Here is an 18,695-nt window from a genome sequence, read left to right on the forward strand (position 1 = left end):
CAATATATGTAATAACAACATAAAAATATTAAATATATAAATATCTCAAAAATATAGTATCATAAAAGTATGAAATATATATAAATATCTCCAATATGTATGTAATAATAGCATAAAAATATATATATTAATATATCTCCAATATACAGTATATAATAACAACATAAAAATATTAAATATACATAAATAACGGCATATATTTCCAAATAAATAACAATTTTTTTTTTACATTAGTAAGAAAATGTGTGATCGTACCTTGATTTGCAGATCTTCATTTTCTCTATTCACTTCTAGAATCTGCAGGTCCTGGTTCTTTAATTTATCAACGATCCGTGTATATCGGGAGTCGAAGGAATCCTTTTCTTTTTCTCCAATCCCATTCTGTGTTTTGTCAGAGGAAAATAATTCACTGATTAATCGGAATTTTTATTGTAATAGATTTAAAAAAAAAAGGATTTAAAGGGGGGGGGGTTGTTGCTATGACCCCTTATTGAATACCAGCCACTCTAGTGATCAGATGATCGTTGCAGCTGGAGGCATTTTGCATTTCTCCTACAGTGGCCACTAGTGGAAAAATGTGGTATTACTTGATTCTGAAATTAATGGGCCACCATCTTATAATGCATGGATAAGTCCTTCAGAGCAGGAGACCCTTTCAGTGTGTCTTCTTCTAGATTGGGGAAACAACCATTTTTAAGGATATTATCTGCCATTTTTATACTTTGGAAGAATACAGATTCATAAATTTTATTAGATTATTCAGGATAATTATTTCTTAGTGCATGATTTTCATTCCTTAGCCAGGGAGGGGGTATAAATTCATCTCTTTTTGGCGGACAGCTATCTTTCCCAGCTTTCCCATACTCATTAGTGCTCATCTTGACAAAGTGTTGATGTGTTTTCAACAGGAAGGGAGGAGAAAACCGCTGCTAGAGGTGTCTGGTCTGAAACTTTATTCTCATTTGCACAAGGAAAGACTAGAAGCAATGGGATGAAACTGAATGGGAAGAGACACAGATTAGATATTAGAAAAAACTTTTTGACAGTTAGAGTGATCAATGAGTGGAACAGGCTGCCACGAGAAGTGGTGAGTTCTCCTTCAATGGAAGTCTTCAAACAGAGGCTGGACAGACATCTGACTGGGATGATTTAGCGAATCCTGCTTTGAGCAGGGGGTTGGACCAGATGGCCCAGGAGGTCCCTTCCAACTCTACGATTCTATGATTCTATGATTCTATGACATACACTACCGTTCAAAAGTTTAGAAATGTCCTTATTTTTGAAAGAAAAGCACAGTTTTTACAAAGATGCTAACATTAAATGATTCAGAAATATACTCTATACATTGTTAATGTGGTAAATGACTGTTCTAGCTGCAAACGTCTGGTTTGTAATGCAATATCTTCATAGGTGTATAGAGGCCCATTTCCAACAACCATCACTCCAGTGTTCTTATGGTACTTTGGGTTTGCTAACTGTGTAAGAAGGCTAATGGATGGTTAGAATTCCCTTGAAAACCCTTGTGCAAGTATGTTAGCACAGCTGAAAACAGTTTGGCTGATTAGAGAAGCTATAAACCTGACCTTCCTTTGATCTAGTTGAGAATCTGGAGCATTACATTTGTTGGTTCCATTAAACTCTCAAAATGGCCAGAAAAAATGAACTTTCATGTGAAACTCAACAGTCTATTCTTGTTCTTAGAAATGAAGGCTATTCCATGTGAGAATTTGCCAAGAAACTGAAGATTTCCTACAACGGTGTGAACTACTCCCTTCAGAGGAGAGCACAAACAGGCTCTAATCAGAGTAGAAAGAGAAGTGGGAGGCCCCGCTGCACAACTGAGCAACAAGACAAGTACATTAGAGTCTGCAGTTTGAGAAGTCGACGCCTCACAGGTCCTCAACTGGCAGCTTCATTAAGGAGTACATGCAAAACGCCAGTGTAAACGTCTACAGTGAAGAGGCGACTCCAGGATGCTGACCTTCAGGGCAGAGTGGCAAAGAAAAAGCCATATCTGAGACTGGCTAATAAAAGGAAAAGATTAATATGGGCAAAAGAACACAGACATTGGACAGAGGAAGATTGGTAAAAAGTGTTATGGACAGACGAATCCAAGTTTGAGGTGTTTGGATCACACAGAAGAACATTTGTGAGACGCAGAACAACTGAAAAAATGCTGGAAGAGTGCCTGAGGTCATCTGTCAAGCATGGTGGAGGTAATGTGATGGTCTGGGAGGGGTTTCTGGAAGCATGGGGTGAAATTTCTCCAGATTACGTCAACAAATTAACTGCTAGAATCCCAAAGGTCTGCAATGCTGTAATTGCTGCACAGGATACATTCTTTGACGAAAGCAAAGTTTGAAGGAGAAAATTATTATTTCAAATAAAAATCTTTTTTTCGAACCTTGTCAATGTCTGGACTAGATTTTAAATTCATTTGGTAGCTCATTTGATTAATAAAAGTATGAGTCTTCATGGAAAACACAAAATTGTCTGGATGACCCCAAACTTTTGAACGGTAGTGTACATCCCCTGAAAACAAAAGGATCAGGATTTGAAATTCCAATTGCAGATTCTTCTCTTCCCAGACATCTTCTGGGTCGCCCTCACACCCAGGGCTGTGGGGTACTCGGTACCGGGCCCGATGGGCTCCAAGGGGAGATGTCACGGCAGCTGTAACCCGGCCCGTGGCCCTGGGCAGACAGATCCTCTGGGACAGATGGTGTGATGCAGCAATGATGTTATAACCCTCCACAGGCAGCACTGTAGTCCCAGGGCAGAGTAGGTGAAGTGATACGTAGATGGTGTAGTGTCGGGCGCAAGGGATGTAGCAGTGCTGGGTAGGCTGGCGCAGGAATAAGTGGAGGACACCAGGGCATGTAGTTCCAAAGCTTTACTCACAGTCTGTTGCACACACAGATGCCTGCCTCCATGCCGTGTCCTCTGGGTTAGGGACTCAGTCAACCTCCAGGCCAGATGGAATACTCCTTTTCAACACACCCGCCAACATGTGCCTTTCTGAACGTCTCCTCTTATAGCGCCTTTAAATGAAGTACGCCTAGTACTGAGTTACACTGGAGTTCCTCCTGTCTGATGTTCCTATGAACTCTACTTGTACGGCAGACAGCTGTAGCCTGCTTCGGGGACTCCTTGCTACTAAGTCCCGGCTCACTATCCAGTTGCTGTTGCGCCCCCAAGTCTTGTGTGGGAATAAAGTGGTCACTACTTCTATTCCTCCGGTGTCTGCTGCAGGACCATTAGTATCCATACAACCTCGGGGACCGGGCCCCGGCCTTGTGCTTGGAACTTTTAGGAAGGGTTCTCTTCTAACCCACGTCCTCTGCTCCCTTTAACTCCTCACGTTCCGTACTAATCTTTCTTTCTATGGAGAATCAGGCTTTCAGTCTATGTTGCACTCTCTCTTCCTTTCCCGTGCCAGCAGACCCAGGTCACTGGGATCTGCTGCAGCACTTCCATCCATCTATCCCTCTCTCCAACCAACTGACCCCCCTTCCTAAACTTTTCCAGCTCCTTGTAATGTCATCTAACTCCACCCACCTCCCAGCACGTTTCGTGTTCCAAGCAGGGAGCCACCAATGGGTGCTTTGCTATACTCCAAGCAGGGAGCCGCCGACTTTGTGGTGTGGGGTGCAGGTGCTGGAGCGTGGTCAGGAGTCTCCACCTTACCTGGATGGTGGGATACCACACCTCAGGAGGAGGTGCAGTACCTCTGTGGCGACTGAACCCTCAGGGGCACCACACATCCGTAGGGAGAGAATCAGGAGATGGGATGACTTTTCTTGCCAAACAGTTCATGGTGACTCTGAGTCATAAAATGGTTTTATATTTCAACTATGTGGCCAAAAATGATCTGGATCCATATATTGTGATTGTCTGAGACTGTTGCTGCCTTGTTAGCTCTCATCAGGGTAAGGCAATGATTCCCAACCTTATTAAGGTAGGAGGTGCTTTAGAAAATGTCCATGGAGAATGTATAAAGGGGTTGTCTAGAACCAAGATATTCATCTTAAGGATAGATGATCATTTTCCTAAATTGGTGGGGGGTCTGATAGCTGGTACCCCCCACCAATCCGCTGTTAGCAAGTCGTGGATCTCCAAGTCTATGGAGCAGGAACAGGACAGCTCTACACTCCGACTAGTGGCCGTTCTCTGGTTCTGCAGCTCAGCTATTATTGAAACAAATGGCATAAGACATCAGTATCTTAGTCCTGGAAGACCCCTATTCTTTTCCTCTCTCTCGGAATAGGGGTAGGTACCAAATAATAAAATTCATGTTATATGCTATAACTTAGATGTATTTGCAGACTCAAATCAGTTTGCATTCCCAATTGCAAAAGTGTCAGGTCTTGTTGATGTGATCAGGGGAACGCCTGAAGAAACTCCAAAGTTTCTGGGAACCTAAGTTGGAAAACACTGTAAAATATCAAAAACGCTTCTCGGCGGAGAAAAGAATAGGGAGCAACCGGATAAAAAGTGGTATCCATACCCTAATCTTTACTGGTCGTCCTGACTATTCAAGGTCCAACAGAAACTTCACCCTGTGCATATAAAATAATGGTGTGATGCTTATCAGGAGGCAGGAGAATGAAGGCAGAGCCCGGTAAATACACCCGATGAGCACACACTGTATGTCAACAACTTTACGGCTCATCTGGTTCACTAATCCAATGTAATTGCAGAAAGCAAACACCGAGGACACAGTAATTGCTACATAGGAAAGTCCAAGTCACTAACTGCACCCGGCGCAGCCTGGACTATAAAACCGAGAAAAAGGGTCAAGAATAATCAATAATATAAACATGTGGTCTTCTAGTGTTATGTTTTAGTACTCCCTACTATTACATAATATATAGGTATTTTCTTATTCAATGTATTCAAATGATAAGTCTAGGAAAACGCCTCTTGTGGATCCAATCTTTAGTGGAATAATCAGAAAATGACCTATTATTTAAACTAAACTTTGAACCATTTTTTTTGTGTCTATTCATTGAAAAATAAATCTTCAAATATTGCAGTTTTTCCCACTGGCCACTCCAGCAGTCTTGATTTCTGCAGCTCAATTATCAGCTTTGCTGTGTAGACTGGGGCAAGTTCATCAGAGTCATCTCAATATCTTTAGAAGACTGATGAGTTAATCACAGCTTTATTGTGCTGCTGGAGGCGTTGATACGACAGCGTAGTAAAGGCACCAAATGCATTAGATGCTCTGGACGACAGACGCCTAATTCGACTCTCCCATGCACAGGTCCGATTGTTTGGCAGACCGCTTCGCTTGACTGATATCTCTGCTGGTATCATATCTCCAAGAGAACAAAGCGATTAGTAGTTTGAAATTGGACATGCCCGATCAACATCTCTCCCAACCATACTTGGCTGGAGCCCCCATATATATTGGCAGCCGAATCTTGGATATTTAAGGATTATTTACGGGGAGTTTCCAACACTCATTCAGTCTGGTGAAGCAATTGCCACATCCAGATCTAGAGATTGCTGGGCACGTCCACATCTCTCTACATACACGCTTGCTCATCTGGTTCCATAATTCCCATAGAAGTGATTGGAGATGAGCGCCCAACTTTTCATTCACTCTCTGTCAAACTTACCTCTAAATACTGACACTAAAATCAAAATGTTCATTTTGACAACTCAAAATTGACCAAAGGATCAGGGTCCTGCTCAAAAGAGCTTACAATCTATGTGGGACCACTGTAACGAATGGGCCACAAGGTAATGCATTATCATGTCATCTAATAAGATATATATATACTGTATATATAGACAGAGACTGTCTTATAAAAAAGGGCTCTCCCTTACCTCTGGAGGACTCGCCCTGTCCTCAACACACAAACAACACACTGATATAAATGAGCACTGTGTAATACGTGTTTTCTCCTGCGCGGGTGCTGTAGGAATACAGCGGAACACTCGGAGACCCAGAAGTGTTCAGCTTTTCAACTTGGGACTCTTCTAATAAGTAGAAATGTCCAAAATCAGAGACTGTTATGAATGAGTCACCGAAGGAGGAAAAAACAAAAATACACGCTAAGTCCAGAAAACCGGAGAGGTTGGTAGCTATCGGAATGCAGACCCCTGATCCTATCCACAACAACTAACAGTAGCCATGGGGGGTTCCTACGATGCCCTAGACCCCTCGATCACAGCCGGAGAACTAAATAGGCCTAAAGAAAGAAAGGGGAAATCTAAACTGCCCCAGAGCAGACCCCAAAGCAATAGGCAGCCCCCAACATATAATGACGGTGAAGCAAGATGAAAACACTAACACAGATAGAAAGATAGGTTGAGCAAACGATGGGGCCCAAGCTAACTAAAAAGGACAGGATAGAAAAGCTGCTGTCTGCAATCCGTAAAAAACCCTACCAAAAAATGTCCCAACCGTCTGATAGGAAAAACAGGCCCTGAAGTCGCTAGGACTTCAAAAAGACTATATCAGCACTCAGGTAAATTCTGAAGACAGAGCAAAGAGATAAACTGATCAGAGACAAAAATGGAACTCAGCACAACCCCGACCGGGGATGGCTGAACTCCAAAAAACAAGGAAAACAAAACAAAACTAATAAGTTCAAAAGCAGAGCAAAAACTTATCTCTGGGAAGCAGGAATCAGATTGGTCTCCAAGAATCCAGCAGAGAAATCACCAGCGACTCAGAAGGGCGTCGGCTGCCTTATATCCAGTCAGAATTTCCTGTTACCCAGTCATGATCTACCAGATCAGGTGTTTGGTAATCAGCCTCACTACCTTCCTTCACCAGAAGAGGGAGTTCATCAGACATCGACGGTGAAGGGGAAAATGAACTCACAACAAGAGACCTTCTTTAACAGTATAACATAATAGTATTAATATAAGAGCAGTCTTGTGGCTCTGAGATGTAGAATTTCAGGCAGAGGGGAAGCTGAGAGGTCTACCATACATTTTTCAGCTACAATGATATGTCTGGAAGGGTCGGGGTGGTCTAAAATATTTAATTTGAGAAATCTATGGCGGTCCCAACCTAGATGCCTCATGATTACTTTCACAATGACATCAGAGAGGACACAAGCACTGATTTCTCCTTTGATGAAGAAGACACATCTATATTCTTAGTACAATAAGTTTTTTGTTTAATTCACATTTTCATGAAAAAAATATTGTGAACTGTCTAAAAAAAAACCCTGTCCTTACCTTCTCCTGTGTGCTCCTACTGTACAGTCCATCTTTAAATAAATGACTCTGAATCTTCTCTAAAGTAGCCCGGATCTAAAAAAGGCAAAAAGGAAACGTTCTTTACACCAGATGTGATGCAATATGTCGCTACACAGACTGTGTCACTCCGGTACATAGCAGGCTGCGCTGCTGCTTCAGACAGCTCCCTGCTCCTGGTTGATGTGAACTCCATACTGATATCGTTTACTCTCTCTTCTCTGTCCATTCCTTCACTTTGTGACGTCCCATTCACACGTCCTATTTTTGAGCACTATTCTTATTTTTTGCACATAGGACATGTGCCCAATATAGTCTTTAGTCCTATTTACACACAGTCTTTTTGGCATCCATTAGAGCTGTAACTACAGTAGAACTGGTGCAATCAATTTGCTATGACTCAGGTCAGTAATCTATAGCCACTGGACAGGAGCCCTGAGAACTACCTCTTACCTGCCGTCATCCACGGCTCTTCTTTTGATTAGCTTTCCTGGCGTAACATCTTTATTACCGCGTGATGACATTCCGCCAGGCCGGCAGATCAAAAGAAGAGTCACAGATGGCGACAGCTAGGAGGCGGTTCTCAGGGCTCCTGTCCAGAGGCCAGAAATGAATGACTGGGTCCTGCGAATCAATTTGCACCAACTATATTCATAACTAATCAGATTCATTGTGAATTTCTTAAAAATCTCTAATACTGGCTGATGGAATGGAAACTTAAAAGCGCTATCTTGGACTATTTTATTTTTAATTACCGTATGTGCCTAAGAACTTACAGCTAAGTAGTTGCTAACTACCTGCCTGTTCTGCTGGCACAGAGCAGTCACAGACTGCTTCCGTTGGCAGAGCAGCGGCTTCCCTTCTGCTCTACTGTCGAAGGGGCGTGGCTGCCGATGTCACGCTGATTGACAGCCGGCTCCCTGCTGTTTAACTGCGGGGAACTGGTAGTCAATCATCATGATGTCGGCAGGGACAGACTGCTTCTACCAACGATTCATGAGCTTCTATTCACATCACGTTGACAGCAACAACTTCTCCTCTGCTCTGTTGATGGGGTGTGGCTGCCGATGTCATGCTGATTGACAGCCGGCTCCCTGCTGCTTCACTGTGGAGATCTGGCTGTCAATCATCATGATGTCGACAGTGACAGACTGCTTCTCCTCCGCTCTACTCTGTCAACGGGACGTGGCTGCCAATGTCATGCTGATTGAAAGCTAGCGCCCTACTGCTTCACAGCGGGGAACTGGCTGTCAATCATCATGATGTCGGCAGTGGCAGTCCGCTTCTACCATTGATTCATCAGCTTGCATTCACATCAGGTTGACAGAGCAGCGGTTTCTCCTCAGCTCTGCTCTGTTGATGGGACGTGATTGCTGATGTCATACTCACTGACAGCCAGCTCCCTGTTGTCTAACTGCGGGGAACCAGCAATCAGCATAATGTCTGCAGTTAAGGCCCCGTTACACACATCAATGTCCCAGCGATCCCACCAACGATCCAACGTGGATGGGATCGCTGGGACATAGTTAGCTGATCGCTGGTGAGCTGTCACATAGACAGACTCACCAGCGATCAGGACCAGCGAGCAAGCTGGTTTCCAATGTAAACAGCGGGTATCTAAGAGCCGCGCGGCTCTTAGTTACCCGATGTTTACATTGGATACCAGCTCCCAGCGTCGCTGATCGTTGCTCTCCTGCTGCCACACGCAACGATGCGTGCTGGCCAGCGGGAGACCATTGATCAAAAAATGGCCCAGGACGATCCTGCCTGATCAGCGATACCCGGCGGGGGGGGGCGGTCGCGGATGCGTGCCACACACAGCGAGATCGCTAGCGAGATCGCTGTGGCGTCACAAAATCAGCTATCTCGCTGTGTGTGACGGGGCCTTTAGTCCTCATCGACAGAGCAGCCCGTAGGAAAAAAAAAGAGCTGCTCGGTTGACAAGGAGCAGCTGAATACCTGGCAGCAGTGGTCGGTGACTGCTTTGTGCCAGCGCCGGTAGATCAGGCAGGTAGCTGTCTGTTAGGATCTACCTGCCTGTTAGTTTTTAGGCCCATAGTATAACAAATTAAATAGTCCAGGGCAATCCCTTTTACTTTGAGCAACTTATTTAACTCAAGGTAACCACAAATATGTGAAAGGGAAGCGCTCTGCTCTCTGCATGACCTTGCCGGCATACTGCACATTAGTTAGAAGCCTATGGGTATATGTTGTCTCGGACTACAGAGAATATGAAGCGCGGCTATGACTCACAGTGCGGACATATTCAGTCTCCTCCTTGATGTGGGACGCTGTTGACCCATACATATAGGAAACGTCATCTTCCATCGACACTTGATCAACTTTGCTCGTGAACCCATTTTCTAAAGGTGAAATTGTTGTCATTTTTCTTTCATTTCCTGAAAGTTGATGGACGAGGAAAAGAACGATCACAAATATGAAAAGAATAGAAAGCAAAATATTACTGTATGTAATAGACACAACTGTAAGATGATACAGAAAAACAAAACATGCAACAATCCAGAAGAGCAGGTCCACCACCGCCCGGCAAACTACTGACACTGAAATGTAGGATTACACAGTAATGAGTCATGCAGTTTTTGGAGTATTTCTTTTTAGCCAAAGAAATGTTTTACAAAAAAATCTAAAAAGAAAAAAATATATACTATATACAGTACAGACCAAAAGTTTGGACACACTTTCTCATTCAAAGAGTTTTCTTTATTTTCATGCCTATGAAAATTGTAGATTCACTCTGAAGGCATCAAAACTATGAATTAACACATGTGGAATTATATAATTAACAAAAAAGTGTGAAACAACTGAAAATATGTCTTATATTCTAGGTTCTTCAAAGTAGCCACCTTTTGCTTTGATTACTGCTTTGCACACTCTTGGCATTCTCTTGATGAGCTTCAAGAGGTAGTCACCGGAAATGGTCTTCCAACAGTCTTGAAGGAGTTCCCAGAGATGCTTAGCACTTGTTGGCCCTTTTGCCTTCACTCTGTGGTCCAGCTCACCCCAAACCATCTCGATTGGGTTCAGGTCTGTTGACCGTGGAGGCCAGGTCATCTGAACATAGATCCGGCGCTAAATGCTGAACATGAACTCAGCGCTATACACTGAACGTGGACCCGGTGCTAAATGCTGAACATGGACCCAGCGCTAAACACTGAACATAGATCCGGCGCTAAACACTTAACATGAACCCGGCGCTAAGCACTGAACATGGACCCGGTACTAGATGCTGAACATGGATCTGGCACTAAACACTGAACAGGAATCCGACGCTATACACTGATCGTGGACCCGGTGTTAAACACTGAACTTGAACCTAGCACTATACACTGTATGTGGACCCATCGCTAAACACGAAACATGGACCTGGTAGTATACACTGAGTGTGGATTCAATGCTAAACACTGAACATGGACCTGGTACTACACGTTGAACATGGATTTGGTGCTAAACCCTGAACATGGATCCGGCACTAAACACTGAACATGAACCCGGTGCTATACACTGAACATGAACCCAGCGCTATTCACTGATCATGGACCAGGTGCTAAATGCTGAACATGAACTTGGCGCTTTACACTGAACGTGGACCCGTCGCTAAACAATGAACATGAACTAGGCGGTATACACTGAACATGGACCCGGCGCTATACACTGCACATGAACCTGGTGCTAAACACTGAACGTGGACCCGGTGCTAAATGCTGAACATAGACTCAGTGCTAAACGATGAACATGGACCCGGCGCTATACACTGAGTGTGGATTCAATACAACACACTGAACATGGACCCGGCGCTAAGCGCTGAACATAGACTTGGTGCTAAACGCTGAACATGGACCCGGTACTAAACGATGAACATGAATTCGGCGCTAAACATCAAACATGGATCCGGCGCTAAACACTGAACATGAACCCGGCGCGATACACTAAACGTAAACCCGGTGCTAAACACTGAACGTGGACACGGTGCTAAACACTGAACATGGACCCGGTGCTAAACACTGAACATGGGCTCAGTGCTAAATGCTGAACATAGACCCAGTGCTAAACGCTGAACATGGACCCGGTACTAAACCCTGAACATGGGTCCGGTGCTAAACACTGAACATGAACCCGGCACTATACACTGAACATGAACCCGGCGTTATTCACTCATCGTGGACCTGGTGCTAAATGCTGAACATGAACATGAACCTGGCGCTATACACTGAACGTAAACCCGGTGCTAAACCCTGAACGTGGACCCATTGCTAAAAATTGAACAAGGGCCCGGCGCTAAATGCTGAACATGGATCCAGTGCTAAACACTGAACATGGATTTGGTGCTAAACACTGAACGTGGACCCAGTGCTAAACGCTGAACATGGACCCGGTACTAAACGATGAACATGGATCCAGCACTAAACACTGAACATGGTCCCGGTGCTAAGCTGTGAACATGGACCCGGTGTTAAATGCTGAACATGGACCCGATGCTAAACACTGAACATGAACCCGGCGCTATACACTGAACAAGAACCCGGTGCTATACACTGAACAAGAACCCGGTGCTATACACTGAACAAGAACCCGGTGCTATACACTGATCGTGGACCTGTCGCTAAACACTGAACATGTACCTGGCGCCAAACACTGAACGTGGACCCGTCGCTAAACCCTGAACATGAACCCGGTGCTATACACTGATCGTGGACCCGGTGCTAAACCCTGAACATGGATCCAGCGCTAAACATTGACCATGGACCCAGTGCTAAGCTCTGAACATGGACCCGGTACAAAATGCTGAACATGAACCCGGCGCTATATACTGAACATGAACCCGGCGCTATACACTGAACATGAACTCAGTGCTATACACTGAACATGAACTCAGCGCTATACACTGAACATGAACCCGGCGCTATACACTGAACATGAACCCGGCGCTATACACTGAACATGAACTCAGCGCTATACACTGAACATGAACTCAGCGCTATACACTGAACATGAACCCGGCGCTATACACTGAACATGAACCCGGCGCTATACACTGAACATGAACTCAGCGCTATACACTGAACATGAACTCAGCGCTATACACTGAACATGAACTCAGCGCTATACACTGAACATGAACCCGGCGCTACTATACACTGAACATGAACCCGGCGCTATACACTGAACTTGAACCCGGCGCTATACACTGAACATGAACCCGGCGCTATACACTGAACATGAACCCGGCGCTATACACTGAACTTGAACCCGGCGCTATAGACTGAACATGAACCCGGCGCTATACACTGAACTTGAACCCGGCACTATACACTGAACATGAACCCGGCGCTACTATACCCTGAACATGAACCCGGCGCTACTATACACTGAACATGAACCCGGCGCTATACACTGAACATGAACTCGGCGCTGTACACTGAACATGAACTCGGCGCTATACACTGAACATGAACCCGGCGCTATACACTGAACATGAACTCGGCGCTGTACACTGAACATGAACTCGGCGCTATACACTGAACATGAACCCGGCGCTATACACTGAACATGAACTCGGCGCTATACACTGAACATGAACCCGGCGCTATACACTGAACATGAACCCGGCGCTATACACTGAACATGAACCCGGCGCTATACACTGAACATGAACCCGGCGCTATACACTGAACTTGAACCCGGCGCTATACACTGAACATGAACCCGGCGCTATACACTGAACTTGAACCCGGCGCTATACACTGAACATGAACCCGGCGCTACTATACCCTGAACATGAACCCGGCGCTACTATACACTGAACATGAACCCGGCGCTATACACTGAACATGAACTCGGCGCTGTACACTGAACATGAACTCGGCGCTATACACTGAACATGAACCCGGCGCTATACACTGAACATGAACTCGGCGCTGTACACTGAACATGAACTCGGCGCTATACACTGAACATGAACCCGGCGCTATACACTAAACATGAACCCGGCGCTATACACTGAACATGAACCCGGCGCTATACACTGAACATGAACTCGGCGCTGTACACTGAACATGAACTCAGCGCTATACACTGAACATGAACCCGGCGCTATACACTGAACATGAACCCGGCGCTATACACTGAACATGAACCCGGCGCTATACACTGAACTTGAACCCGGCGCTATACACTGAACATGAACCCGGCGCTATACACTGAACTTGAACCCGGCGCTATACACTGAACATGAACCCGGCGCTATACACTGAACATGAACCCGGCGCTATACACTGAACATGAACCCGGCGCTATACACTGAACTTGAACCCGGCGCTATACACTGAACATGAACCCGGCGCTATACACTGAACATGAACCCGGCGCTATACACTGAACTTGAACCCGGCGCTATACACTGAACATGAACCCGGCGCTATACACTGAACTTGAACCCGGCGCTATACACTGAACATGAACCCGGCGCTACTATACCCTGAACATGAACCCGGCGCTACTATACACTGAACATGAACCCGGCGCTATACACTGAACATGAACTCGGCGCTATACACTGAACATGAACCCGGCGCTATACACTGAACATGAACCCGGCGCTATACACTGAACATGAACCCGGCGCTATACACTGAACATGAACCCGGCGCTATACACTGAACATGAACCCGGCGCTATACACTGAACTTGAACCCGGCGCTATACACTGAACTTGAACCCGGCGCTATACACTGAACATGAACCCGGCGCTATACACTGAACATGAACCCGGCGCTATACACTGAACTTGAACCCGGCGCTATACACTGAACATGAACCCGGCGCTATACACTGATCATGAACCCGGCGCTATACACTGAACATGAACCCGGCGCTATACACTGAACTTGAACCCGGCGCTATACACTGAACATGAACCCGGCGCTATACACTGAACTTGAACCCGGCGCTATACACTGAACATGAACCCGGCGCTATACACTGAACATGAACCCGGCGCTATACACTGAACGTGGACCCGGCGCTATACACTGAACTTGAACCCGGCGCTATACACTGAACTTGAACCCGGCGCTATACACTGAACATGAACCCGGCGCTATACACTGAACATGAACCCGGCGCTAGACACTGAACATGAACCCGGCGCTATACACTGAACATGAACCCGGCGCTATACACTGAACTTGAACCCGGCGCTATACACTGAACATGAACCCGGCGCTATACACTGAACATGAACCCAGCGCTATACACTGAACTTGAACCCGGCGCTATACACTGAACATGAACCCGGCGCTATACACTGAACATGAACCCGGCGCTATACACTGAACATGAACCCGGCGCTATACACTGAACTTGAACCCGGCGCTATACACTGAACGTGGACCCGGCGCTATACACTGAACTTGAACCCGGCGCTATACACTGAACATGGACCCTGCGCTATACACTGAACATGAACCCGGCGCTATACACTGAACTTGAACCCGGCGCTATACACTGAACATGAACCCGGCGCTATACACTGAACTTGAACCCGGCGCTATACACTGAACATGAACCCGGCGCTATACACTGAACATGAACCCGGCGCTATACACTGAACGTGGATGTCTGACTGAAGTCTATTGTAATGTTCAGAGTTCTGGGAGGAGCGAGAGAATTTTCCCAGATCCCAAGTTCGGGTCTCTAATGTTTTCTGCACAGAGATCTCTGAGTCAAAGCTATGGTTTGGGTCAGGAGACTTGCGGATGGTTCATGCGTCATGATATGGCCCCGTCTGGTCAGCCATTGGTCCAAAGGTGCTTCCGGGTCAGGGCACAGCCGGAGCATAAGAAGCAGGAAGGAGGCGCGGCCGCGGCCTATGGCGCATGCGCATAGCATGCAGGGAAGGCATCGGTTGCGAGCCCGTCTCAGGTGACCGCCGCGGCCATCGGGTGGAGAGAGGCTGCGGCGTGGGAGCGGAGGCCGACTGCGGCGTGGGAGCGGAAGCCGGGTGAGTATGGCAGAGAAGTGTAACAGTACCCCCCCTAAGCCGCCCCCCCCGGAGGTTAGCAAGAAACCTCTTGAGGCTATGGGGAGCATTGATATTCTCCCGATGCCGGAATAAAAAGTCACGTACGGGTTTCACATGGAGACGATCAGGACGGGTATTTTGTTTTTAGTAAACAGGATTATTTAGATTTAATGACAGCAAACAGAGATGATCGTGAACATGGTTAAGAAGTAATCCAATAAGGTCAGTGCGGGGATTTGGATGTGTGCGGAGCAGTCTGCATTTTACTCGTCAGATACAGAGCAGCCATTGTTAGAAGAAAAAAGTACAGAAAGCGGTTGTGAGACGCTCATCATGTCCTCTTTAAGGCAAGCGCTCTCCTGCCTGCGCCCCAGGTGTGTCTCTGTCTCCTGAGACAATGGGCGATCTTGTGAGACACTTCATGGCGGAGAGCTGCAGATAATCCGGCCCCGGAGCCAGCGCCACAATGTCCTCCATTCATTCCAAGTCAGGAACATTGTAGCGGTTCTGATCCGGCTCGATCACCCACATACTACAGCTAGAAATACGTCTCCCCAAAACTACTTTTTTATAGGGGTGAAACTGAGAACAAGTCTCAACTTTGAGAAATGTGTATAGAAATATCTCACTAGGATCTCAGACACTGGACTTATGGCAGATGGGTTGTTTTACAGTTTTTAACTTGTCTTTTCTTTTTTTCCTCCCCTTCTTCCAAAACTTTTCTTTTTTTTTTTTTCAACAACACTTTTCATTTTACCATATACTGTACTGAAAAAACAGGAAAAAATCCTAATGGAGCAGAATTTTTTGCATGCCATGAAGATGGTTTTATTGGGTAAAATACATTATTTTTCAAAAAATTTTTGAAAAATGACAATTCTGGTGTTTCAATTCTTCTTTTCCTCTTTGGCGTTTCCCATACAGTTTAACCCCTATAAAAAAAGTAGTTTTGGGGAGACGTATTTCTAGCTGTAGTATGTTGGTGATCGAGCCGGATCAGAACCGTTTCAATGCAATATTATCACATTTTTTTTCTATATTTCTATTTTTATTTTTTTTAACTGGAAAAATAACAGAGACCAACTTTTATATATATTTTTGAAACCTACGCTAAAATGTTTTAATATTTTAACTCTAATATACATGTGAGTATCCAAGTGTCCTGCACAGACACAGAAATAAATAAATAGTAAGCAAATAAAATTCTACACCGGAGCCTCCAATAGAGGGACCTCAAGAGCTTCCTGCATACTGTATTGTTGACTTCACAGTATTTTGTTATCGTCTTAAGCCCCTGTTACACACAGCGAGATCGCTAGCAATATCGCTGAAACTTCACTGGTTTTGTGACGCAGCAGCGATATTGCTAGCGATATCGCTATGTCTGATACTTACCTGCGACCGGCTCCCCCGCTGATTATCGCTGATCGCGCGAGAACGTCCTGGACCATTTGTCGTCAGGCGCTTCCTGCTGGGCTTCCTGTGGCGCCGACAAGCGACGCGTGAACACGGGCGGGAGGACGTCAGGATCGCCGCGTCTGACAGGTGAGTAGCGACCCCCGACCGCTGCTATGTCGCTGGTGAGATCTGCCTGTGTGGCAGCTCAAAAGTGACCTCTTAGCGATGCACCAGCGATCCATATTGTTGTCGGGATCGCTGGTGCATCGCTTAGTGTAACGGTACCCTTAGCTCTCCCTAGTGGTGACTGCTGGTAGACATAGTTTATAATTTATGGCTAAGCAGAGGATTTGGAGCTGTGTATCAGTAAAGAGGAGCTCCGTTCACTTTAGAAATTCTTAGCAGCATAGAATTTTGCACTCATGTGTATATATATATATATACATATATGTGTATATATACAGTGGGGGAAAAAAGTATTTAGTCAGTCAGCAATAGTGCAAGTTCCACCACTTAAAAAGATGAGAGGCGTCTGTAATTTACATCACAGGTAGACCTCAACTATGGGAGACAAACTGAGAAAAAAAAATCCAGAAAATCACATTGTCTGTTTTTTTTTCATTTTATTTGCATATTATGGTGGAAAATAAGTATTTGGTCTGAAACAAAATTTCATCTCAATACTTTGTGATATATCCTTTGTTGGCAATGACAGAGGTCAAATGTTTTCTGTAAGTCTTCACAAGGTTGCCACACACTGTTGTTGGTATGTTGGCCCATTCCTCCATGCAGATCTCCTCTAGAGCAGTGATGTTTTTGGCTTTTCGCTTGGCAACACGGACTTTCAACTCCCTCCAAAGGTTTTCTATAGGGTTGAGATCTGGAGACTGGCTAGGCCACTCCAGGACCTTGAAATGCTTCTTACGAAGCCACTCCTTCGTTGCCCTGGCGGTGTGCTTTGGATCATTGTCATGTTGAAAGACCCAGCCACGTTTCATCTTCAATGCCCTTGCTGATGGAAGGAGGTTTGCACTCAAAATCTCACGATACATGGCCCCATTCATTCTTTCATGTACCCGGATCAGTCGTCCTGGCCCCTTTGCAGAGAAACAGCCCCAAAGCATGATGTTTCCACCACCATGCTTTACAGTAGGTATGGTGTTTGATGGATGCAACTCAGTATTCTTTTTCCTCCAAACACAACAAGTTGTGTTTCTACCAAACAGTTCCAGTTTGGTTTCATCAGACCATAGGATATTCTCCCAAAACTCCTCTGGATCATCCAAATGCTCTCTAGCAAACTTCAGAGGGGCCCGGACATGTACAGGCTTAAGCAGTGGGACACGTCTGGCACTGCAGGATCTGAGTCCATGGTGGCGTAGTGTGTTACTTATGGTAGGCCTTGTTACATTGGTCCCAGCCCTCTGCAGTTCATTCACTAGGTCCCCCCGCGTGGTTCTGGGATTTTTGCTCACCGTTCTTGTGATCATTCTGACCCCACGGGGTGGGATTTTGCGTGGAGCACCAGATCGAGGGAGATTATCAGTGGTCTTGTATTTCTTCCATTTTCTAATTATTGCTCCCACAGTTGATTTCTTCACTCCAAGCTGGTTGGCTATTGCAGATTCAGTCTTCCCAGCCTGGTGCAGGGCTACAATTTTGTTTCTGGTGTCCTTTGACAGCTCTTTGGTCTTCACCATAGTGGAGTTTGGAGTCAGACTGTTTGAGGGTGTGCACAGGTGTCTTTTTATACTGATAACAAGTTTAAACAGGTGCCATTACTACAGGTAATGAGTGGAGGAAAGAGGAGACTCTTAAAGAAGAAGTTAGGCTACTTTCACACATCAGGTTTTCGGCGTCAGGCGCGATCCGGCGTCGTGCCGGAATGCCGGATCCGGCAAATGTTTTGTAAAACCTGAAGTGCCGGATCCGGTTTTCTGCCGGATCCGTCTTGTTCTTGACAGACAAAACCGGATCCGTCTCATCCGGTTCATCCGTTTTTCTATCCGTTTTTCTATCCGTTTTTCGACGGATTACG

At 45.6% G+C, this 18,695-nt stretch overlaps 1 protein-coding gene across 3 annotated transcripts in view; it reads right to left on the reverse strand.

The window, feature by feature from the left end:
* The window catches only part of CCDC68 (coiled-coil domain containing 68), a 52,168-nt gene that overhangs the window by 19,377 nt on the left and 14,096 nt on the right, over positions 1 to 18,695 (reverse strand). For all 3 annotated transcript variants that reach the window (XM_073543834.1, XM_073543833.1, XM_073543832.1), the window contains exons 2-4: positions 9,472 to 9,617; positions 7,201 to 7,275; positions 256 to 381 (exon numbers count right to left, since the gene is read on the reverse strand). In XM_073543834.1, coding sequence (XP_073399935.1) covers positions 256 to 381; positions 7,201 to 7,275; positions 9,472 to 9,617 — 347 coding nt within the window. The remainder of the gene's footprint in view (positions 1 to 255; positions 382 to 7,200; positions 7,276 to 9,471; positions 9,618 to 18,695) is intronic.

The sequence above is a fragment of the Dendrobates tinctorius genome, unplaced genomic scaffold, assembly GCF_039654945.1.
Source record: "Dendrobates tinctorius isolate UK_male_01 unplaced genomic scaffold, ASM3965494v1 ptg000135l, whole genome shotgun sequence".
Lineage (NCBI taxonomy): Eukaryota > Metazoa > Chordata > Amphibia > Anura > Dendrobatidae > Dendrobates > Dendrobates tinctorius.